Source organism: Chiloscyllium plagiosum, unplaced genomic scaffold, assembly GCF_037043375.1.
Source record: "Chiloscyllium plagiosum isolate Xiang-an unplaced genomic scaffold, Cpla_swu_hap1 HiC_scaffold_2, whole genome shotgun sequence".
NCBI lineage: Eukaryota > Metazoa > Chordata > Chondrichthyes > Orectolobiformes > Hemiscylliidae > Chiloscyllium > Chiloscyllium plagiosum.
In genome coordinates, this window is record NW_028270140.1 from 108,373,383 (window position 1) to 108,383,312 (window position 9,930).

Here is a 9,930-nt window from a genome sequence, read left to right on the forward strand (position 1 = left end):
GAATACAATCAACCAGTGAATTCAGACAAAATTCTGAACCACCAAGTGCCACCAGAATAATTGTTTATGCCTTGCAAAAGCTTTCTATTGCTAATTGCCGTCAGACTACTATTGACACCTCAGGTAAACCTTTAACTTACCCTTTAGCGAAGGAAATCTGCTGACGTTACCTCGTCTGGCCTCTGTGTGATTCCAGACCCACAGCATGTTACCTGCCTTCTGAAATATCTGAGCAAGGTACTCAATAGGGATGGGTGACAATCACTGACCTTGTCAGTGATGCCGAGCTCATACAAGAATAAGAAAAAAAGTCCTAAATCCTTTAACTCTGCATTCTAAAGATCAATAACATTTTAATTCCATTAACTTAAAAATCAATAGTACTCATTATGTCCTTTGCTGTATAAAAAAATTAGTGCACTCTGTGAAAAACTATCTTTGAGCATTGTATCAATGAGCAGTCTCTGAGCAAACTAAAACGTGTTTAGTTGATAACATGAAACAGGAGCTCTAAACTTATTTGTTTACCATTAACTCGGGCTTCATATGGAAATAGTTTGAAGCTTTGCACTCCTTTGTTGCCTGCTTATAAATCTAATCAGCAGTTTCTTTATGCCCATTAAATACACAAATGTGTGATTGCAAGCAATATTGATACTGAAGCTTTCAGATACTTTTGACACTGTTGCATTCTAGGCCAGCAAGAAGTGGTAATTCATCAATGTAGCTCTAAAGATTTGCTACTGGTAGTATAGTTATTTCTGATCAAAACACTTCAGAGCCTTAACATATATATGCAGTGAGTGTCCATGCATGTTTGTATGTATGCAGGTGGGGGCAATTGCCCTCTTCATTCTGTAACTGGTTTCCTTTCCTTCTACAGAGTTTGTACTAGCACTCACTTATCTCAGAATTCAAATCTCTCCCTGCCTTCTACTCAAAGCCTCAACATCAAGTCAGAACCTGTTTCTCCTCCTAGAGACCGCACCCACACACCCTTGGGATACCCGCAACACTCAAGGCTCGATGCAGGGCGATCTCCAGTGGATAGTCTGAGCAGCTGTAGCAGTTCCTATGATGGAAGTGACCGAGAGGATCACAGGAATGACTTCCACTCTCCCATCGGACTTACAAGGCCTTCGCCAGATGAAAGGGAAAGTCCATCTGTCAAGCGGATGAGGCTGTCTGAAGGATGGGCAACATGATAAGATTCTTCAGTCATTTTTTTTCTTGCAGTGTGTGTGTGCGCTACATTACAGGGCAAGGGAGGGAGGGGGGAATTCAACATTATATGTGCCGTGTGTGGAAAATAAGTCAGGTACTCTGTTTTGTAAAAGTACTTTTAACTTGCCTCAGTGATATAAAGTAACGTAAATTGCTGAGATAACAGCTTTAGCACTTGAGTTGTACAAAGAAAACCCTTGTACAATGTAGATTTAACTGCTAACTCTTTTACATTGCTGTGCTCCCTTGCAAAATGTATGTTACAATAGATAGTGTCATGTTGCAGGTTCAACGTATTTACATGTAAATAGCAGATTAAAAGGAAACATTTACCAGAACTGGCGGATCTTTGCTGAGAAAGAAAGTGCAGCTGTTATGCAACAAAAACAAAAAAAAAATTATATATGTATAGGTGGTTGACAGGCCCAGAAATATGGGTGACCATTTTCAAAAAAGCAAACTGGTCAACTGACATCTCTGAACATATTAAAGTAAAAAGGCATATCAGCAGAGTATGGCACTCAATGAAATGAATCAGTCATTTAAATGAGGACCATACTTTGACAAAATAATAAAATATCATTAATATGTGGAAAAGTCCAAATTCTGGGTCTGTTTAACATTTTAAGTGGATTTTAAAAAGATGTACATTACATTTTGCTTATATTTTCATATGGAAGCAAGAAAAGACATTTGCAAAGCATTTGTGGCTTTTTGTAGTTACCTAAGCCAAAATGTTTTTTTCCTGATAGCTTTGCTGGTATTTTAAACAGTCCTAAAAATAATGGAATTGGGCTCTTCGTAAGGAAGCACTACCCTAAACCATGAAAAAAACTCCACGCTTTGCTAACCAAGATAACTGTTTTCTCTTTGTAGAGGTTTTGTTTTTGAATTGTGTATTTCTAATTATATAAAATAATATTAAGAAAATCTTTTAAAATCTGTGAAATTAACATGCTTGTGTATAGCTTTCTAATATATATTAATTATGGTCATAGCAAACATTGTTTTGGTTATCTTATTAGTGGGGGGAGGGGAGAATGTATTTGTGCATATGCACGTTTAAGTAACTAAATTCTTTAGATCTTTTCTGCACACCTTTTTGCAGAATCAGAGTTGGCTATGTTCAGTATAATGAGGTTAACCAGTTGGGAGGACGGGTTTAGTATGTATTCTAAATTTTGTTACTGTTAAGGAATTAAAACATGAAAAGGAGTAGGGCTGCCTGTCATTTGGGTACTGGGGTAATTTCAGAAGTACTTTGGGTTCAAGAGTAGTTTTCCTCAGTACATTCAAATTGCCAATTTGTGATTCTGAGCATGGTGGTGAAATGCTATAATATTCTTAATCCAATGTGATCACTTGGCAAAATGTATTTGTTCACTTTACTTGCATTTGTATGTTTTCTAAACAGGAGTTTTTGAATCTAAAGAATTACCAGTGGATATTTAGTCAATTAAATGCTGCAAAGTTTTTTTTTAAAATGCGTTCTTAAAAATTGTTAAAGAAAACATAACTTTTCTCAATCATAGCCCCCCGACCACAACCTGAATAAGAATTCATCTGTGTGTGTATATGAATGTGTTCTCAATCTGTTCTGTAATAGATCAATTTGATGCTAAATGGATTTCAAAGCTAATTTATATTTAAAGCTTCAATCCCAGTTAATTTTTATGTCTTCACAGTTTCATTGTAATATGTTTACATGTTACTAAAAAGCAATTCTCAGTAATGACTCAATCAATAAATGAACATCAGGCAGCCACAGACTCCTAACTCTATTTTAATTCAACAACCTTTTGCAAATTAAGTAATCGATTTCTTTGTAGATTGAGCTACTAGCAAAATATCATAACAGCAAATCAATATCCACAGTTTTTAAAAATCAATTGAGAAGCACAACCTAATTCATAATGGGTCACTCCTTTCTGTACCTACAACCCTCTACTTATTATTGTCCAAGTGTTATAATTTCGCTGTATGTTTGACCACAGAGTTAATTCTGAGTTAGCATATAATGATACAGTACTATGGTTTTAAGAATTATTGGGGCAGAGCCCCTTGTATATTCTCATTTACTCACAAAACCATTGGCTAACAGATTTAGGCAATGTTCTTTACTGCAAGGCAAAAAATAGCAGTGGCACTTTCCTGGGGGCACTTAAGTTATTTTCTGTTTCATAAAACTCATGAACATCAAAATAAAGCTTGTTACTATTCTGCGCAGAAGTGAGAGCAAAGTCACTTACTGATATCTTGATGTTTGCAATGCATTACTGCTGCCAGTAACTTGAGTTGACATATCAGTGCCAGCAGATGTCATATAGTAAGAGCTGAGATAGTGAAAATATCAGCAAACCAGATCAGCTTTGACCGAATATTCTGCAAAATCCACTATTCTACCTCTAAAAGACAGAGTTTATGATAAATGGGATATCCCAATGTTGCCCCAAATGAAATATTTTAATAGCCCTAGAAAATAGTTGCACCATCAAAATATACAGCATTCAGGAAAACGTATTCTTTAGAAAAAAAAATCAGCTAGCTATCTCAATTCAGTATCATACTTCTTTAAAGTTTATTTTTAAAAGTTTGACAATATATTTATTTATAGTTGACCATTGAAATAGTCTTTTTTTAAAATGGAAACCTAAAGCAAGAAGTAGAATTTTTATGCATACAAATGTTTCCCAACCCCTGTAAAGTATGCCTTGAAGGTTTGGCTTTACAAGAAACACAATTAACAACTAAAATCAACAGTGTTCCATAAAACCACTTTGCTCGAAGAAGAATTGCCTAAGAAATAAATTATGAGTGCTTCAACTGTTACTATTTGTGCCATCCGCTGTGTAGAATGTGGCATCTTGATTCTAATGCTGGTTTCCTGCCACTACAGAGTTCTGGAAAGACTGATCAAATAATGTTTATTTTAGAGTGCTTCAAGTGTAGGGTAATGATAAAGGCTTTTGTTAATATTTTAACCAAAGATGTGGAGCAATCCAGGCAGTTAGCCACAGTTTTGCAAATATGTTTCTCTAATTGTTTTGTTTTATTTTGTGTTCAGGTTATTATACGTATTCTACTTGCCCTGTTCATACCTCAAATTCATCCATACCTCAAAAGAGTTTAAAGAGATCAGTTGATTAAGCAATTAAATATGGTACCGGTGCTCTTATGAAGGAACTGTTATCAACTGTAGCCCTGGATTGCTTTGGAAGGACTATTGTTATTGACCTAAAACATACTTGGATTGCTCCAGCTGGTTTGCTGTTATTTTTTTTTTCTGAGGATTTGTTTCCATTATACAATAGTAATACAAAATGATTGCTTGTAAATGGGGAAATGTGGACGTTTGCAGCAAAAATAAAGAGGCTCACAGCGGCATAAGCTGGACTTTGTCGCCACTTGATGACAAAAAGATGTTAATAACTAAGTTAAACTACATCTGTGTATCTCAAGGGACTTAATTCAGCTGTCTGTAGTGAAAATTTTTATGAGAAAATTCAAGTTTCTCTCGCTGGAAATAAGGTATAATTTGTATTTTGCAGACAAATCAGTAAAGTTACTGGCTTTCATAGTGACTTGATGTCTTTGTGTGTTTTTTTTTTCTCTTTCACATGCAAATAGTGGGTGGAATTTAATGCAGGTGAGGTATATCTCGCCTGTCAGCTGGAGAGTTGACAAGAGTCCTGCATCACAGCCTTTCAGGGAACCCTGCTGAACTCAGTGCTAGTGGCCAACAGCTGTGGTGGCAGGCAACACACCTGGGATCAGAATGCTCAGGATCACTAAGACTCCTCTACTGGAGGAGAGTGATGGCAGTTTAAGGGCGAGTACAGATTGTAAGTCTTGGGGGAGGCAGATTGATATCAAAAGCAAGTGGATTATTGTTGGCTCTCACGGTGTCCCCTTTCACAATAATGGTCTCCTCGATCAAGCACTGAGTGTCTTTGACCAAGACACCCTCTGGAAAGCCTGCAGTACGTTTTCTGTCCTCCACTAAGTGGATACCAATGATGGTAGCTTCCTAAGGTCCTCAGTTGGTGGGCAGGCTTTCCAAGGCTGTTGATGAGAGTAATACTGTTGATATGGAATACATAGACTTGCAAAGGACTCAATACAGAGCCACCCAACAGACTTCTGAAAAAAATTATATGTAATGCAATAAAGGGAAAATGGAATATGAATAGAAAATTGACTGAGGGGGATCAAAGGGCAATAGTTCATGGATATTTAGTAGTGGAGTTTCCCATTGAGCAGTTTGGGACCTTTATATATCATAATGATTTAGACCTTGGTCTGCAGGAGATAATTTCCAAGGTTCCAGATGAAACAATACTTTGAAGCATTGTAAACTGGGAAAAAAGACAGTACAAAGTGACAAATGCTTTGGGAAAGTGTGAGGTGATATAGTATGGTAGTGAGAACGTGGAGATTCAGTATAAAATAAAAAGTGTTACCCTAAAGGCTGTACAAAAATAAAGAGATCTGAATGCTTATGTGCATAAGTCTTTAAAGGTGAAAGAATACATAGTCTGAGTACTTAATAAAGCATACAGGATCCTAGGTTTTATTAATAGGGATATAGAGTACAGGAGTCCAAGTGTGGTTTTGGAAAAGCACAGCAAGTCAGGCAGCATCTGAGGACCAGGAGTTGATGTTTCAGTCAGGTCCAAATTGTGATGGTCTAAATGTAGTCTGGAGTCCATATGGGATAAGTCGGTAGTGTAGGCAGGTTCTGAGGAAGGAGATGTAGCTGTAGTAGTGGGTTTGCTTCAGGACATTGCTGAAGAGCTTCAAGGCGAAGGAGATGACTTGTGGGATGCAGTGAGAGAGAGAGAGAGAGAATCACTGAGATCCTTGTGGATAGAGGAGAACTTCTTCAAGGTGGGTATCCTTGGAAGAGGTTTCACAGTAAGGTTACAGCGACTGAGAGAAAGTGAAGACTACAGATGCTGGAGAGTCAGAGTCAAAAAGTGTGGTGCTGGAAAAGCACAGCAGGTAAGACAGTATCCGAGGAGCAGGAGAGTCGACGTTTTGGGCATAAGCCCTTCATCCATTGAGTACAGGAGTAAGATGGTTGCACTGAACCAGCATAAGATTTTACCTGTACCTCAACTAGAGTATTATAATAATTCTGGACACCACTTTAGAAAGGATGCAATCACATTGGAAAGTTTTCAGAGAGGTTTATGAGAATGGTTCTGGATGTAAAACTTCCAACGACAAAAATTGTTTGAACAACTTGGGGTTTTCCTTAGAAATGAGAAGGCTAAGCGGAGATTTGATAGAAGTTTTAAAAATCATGAATGGGTCTGGATAGAGATGGGGAAGAAACTGCTTTCCTACAAAGGGATTGAGAACAAGAAGGTATACATATTGGTTAATTTGCATATGAAATGTGGTATGATAAAAGTACATTTTCATACAGTGGATAGTTAGGGACTGGAATGCATTGCCTACAGTGCAGTGGAGGTAGATTCAATTGAGACATTCAAGTAGGCATTATAAGACTGTAGGAAAAGGAATAGGCTATTTGGCCCCTTGAGTCTGCCCCACTCATTCAATAGGATCATGGCAGGCCAACATTCCTCATATTGACTTTCCTGACTATTCCTTGTAACCCTTGACTCCCCCACTGACCAAGAATCTATCTAACTCAGCCTTAAATGTACATCAGGAATCTGGCCCCACAGATCTCTGAGACAAGGAGCTCCCAAGTCTCATAACCCGATGAGAGAAGAAATTCCTCCTCATTTCAGCCTTAAATTGGAGCCCCTTTATTCTGAGACTATGCCGCCTTGTCCTAGAGTTTCCCATGAGGGGAAACATTCTCTCAGCATTTACCCTGTCAAGCCCCTTGTGAATCCTGTCTGTCTCAATTAGATCACCTCACATTATTCTAAATTCTCATGAGTAGAATCTCACCCTGCTTAATATTTGCTCATAAGTCAATCCCTTCATACTGGGGATCATCCTAGTATGCTTTCTCCGAACTGCCACCAATGAAAGGATATCTTTCCTTAGAGGAACAAAACTGTTCAAAATTCTCCAGATGTGGTCTCACCAGCACCTTGTACAGTTGTGTCCTTATCTCTGATACTCCAACCCCCTTGAAATAGGGGTCAACGTTCCTTCCAGTTTTCCTGGTTGCCTAGATTAGATGGATATTTAAATAGAAACAATATTCATGGTTGTGGTAATAAGACAGGTGATTGGAAAAAATGATTCATAATACTCTTTCAGACACAATTAGGTTTAACAGCCTCCTTTTGCAGCATAACAATTCTGCGATTCCGAGGGAACTTGGTCTCGAGAGAAGACATTCAATTATCCATTCATGAACAGACATTGAATCAGATAGCTTTGAAAGGATTCCAAGGTTGGGTCTTTGAAAGTGAAGAATTGGACTCACTTGCAAGGAAGTCACTGGTTTAACATTATTTGGTGACCTGTAGTGTTACTAATATGTAGGTGAGATATATCTTGATTGTATCACCCACGTAAAATGTTTTGTAGAATGTTCAGATTAGGGTAGTGCTGGAACACTCCGGGACACCAGCACCAATCAACTCCACCGCCCTATGGCCCAACATTTCAATTCCTCCTCCCACTTTGCCGAGGACATACAGGTCCTGGGCCTCCTCCACCGCCGCTCCGTCACCATCCAACACCTGGAGGAAGAACGCCTCATCTTCTGCCTCGGAACACTTCAACCCCAGGGCATCAGTGTGGACTTCACCAGTTTCCTCATTTCCCCTTACCCCACCTTACCCCAATTCCAAACTTCCAGCTCAGCACCATCCTCATGACCTGTCCTACCTGCCAATCTCCCTTCCCACCTATCTGCTCCACCCTCCTCTCTGAACTATCACCTTCATCCCCACCTCCATCCACCTATTGTACACTTTGTTACCTTCCCCCATCCTCCTCTCTGATCTATCATCTCCATCCCCACCCCCATATACCTATTGTACTCTTTGCTACCTTCTCACCAGCCCCACCTGCTCCCCCCCCCCCCCACCCCCACCCCCACCCCCACCATTTATCTCTCCACCCTGGAGGCTCCCTGCCTCCATTCCTGATGAAGGGCTTTTGTCCAAAATGTCGATTTTCCTGCTCCTCGGATGCTGCCTGACCTGCTGTGTTTTTCCAGCACCACTCTAATCTAGACTCTGGTTTCCAACATCTGAAGTCCTCACTTTTGCCTTGTAGAATGTTCAATCCATCTTTTTTTCTTTAATTCCTATTTATTTCATGTTAATCTTGGATTTTTATTACTGGGCCTACAGCACAGAAATCCCAGTTCCATGAGCTTGATGTTTAAATCTCAAGCTGGGAGAGATTTGCACTGAACATTTTTTTTTCCCTGAGATACCCAGAAAGAGTTGTCAAGAGAATTTGGAACGTTCACTGCATCCAAACATTTATATAAAAGAATAAATTATCAAATATTTCACCAGTGCTCACCAATCACAACCCTATGTACTATCCATGGTGACCTTATAGAGATTTATAAAATCATGAGGGCATGATAGGATAAATAGAGAAGATGTTTTTCCCTCTAGAACTAGAGGGTTTTGGTTTAGGATGAGAGGTGAAATATTTAAAAGGGATCTAAGGGGGAACTTTTTTATGCAGAGTTTGGTCCATGTATAGAATGAGCTGCCAGAGGAAGTGGTGGAGGCTGGTAAAATTACAACTTTTAAAAGGTATCTGGATGGGTATATGAAAAGGAAGGATTTAGCGGGATATGGGCCAAGTGTTGGCAAATGGGACTAAATTAAGTTGGGATATCTGGTTGGCATAGACAAGTTGTACCGAAGAGTCTGTTTCCCTGCTGTACATCTCTATGACTCTATGACATAGCAACATAAGCCCGTCTACCAATTCCCCAAAATACCCCATATCTTCTAGACCATCCTATGCTCCTCCACCATCCACCCATGTTCATTCATATCCCTGATACCAACTGAGTGCCAGGCATGCTAACCCTTAGGTCTGCCCTTTCCTCCTTCTAACTCATGTAATATCTATTGGTACCTATGCAAAAGAGGAAAATCTACTCTGCCCAAGACTGCAAGAAGTTACAGAGAGTGGTGAACACAGCCCAGTCCATCAAGAAAATCAGCCTTCCTTCCATTGACTCCATCTCCACTTCCTGCTACCTTGGGAAAGCAGCCAACATAATTAAAGACTCATCCCATCCTGGTTATACTCTCTTCCACCCTCTTTCATTGAACAGAAGATACAAAAGTTTGAAAATTAGTACCAACAGATTTAAGAACAGCTTCTTCCCCACTGTTATCGGACTCAGGAATGGACCTCTTGTACATTAAAGTTGATTTTTCCCTGTAGCTGGAACATGGTAGTTAGCATTCTGGTCTATCACCCTGATGTACCTATGTAAGGCTTAATGTATCTGGTCAGCACGCAAAGCAATATTTTTCATTGTATCTCAGTACATGTAACAATAATAAATTGAATCCAATAAAAAAAACTTAAAATTCTACTAAGGGTTCAGAAAAGATTTGCAAGGATGTTGCCAGGGTTGAAGGGTTTGAGCTGTAGGGAGAGGTTGAATACGCTAGAGCTGTTTTCCATGGAGCGTAGGAGGCTCCAGGGAAACCTTATGGAGGTTTATAAAATCATGAGGGGTGTGGATAGGATAAATAGACATGGTATTTTCCCTAGAGTGGGGGAGTC

At 39.2% G+C, this 9,930-nt stretch overlaps 1 protein-coding gene across 13 annotated transcripts in view; it reads left to right on the top strand.

Annotated features, from left to right (window-relative positions):
- Positions 1–4,805, top strand: part of mef2cb (myocyte enhancer factor 2cb) — a 302,892-nt gene extending 298,087 nt beyond the window's left edge. For 10 of the 13 annotated variants that reach the window (XM_087999396.1, XM_087999410.1, XM_043708885.2 and 7 more), the window contains one exon: positions 884–4,805. In XM_087999396.1, the coding sequence (XP_087855522.1) occupies positions 884–1,205 (322 nt within the window). In that variant the 3' untranslated portion in view covers positions 1,206–4,805. The remainder of the gene's footprint in view (positions 1–883) is intronic. The other 3 variants (XM_087999439.1, XM_087999413.1, XM_087999437.1) reach the window with 1 other exon arrangement.
- Positions 4,806–9,930: the final 5,125 nt, after the last annotated feature.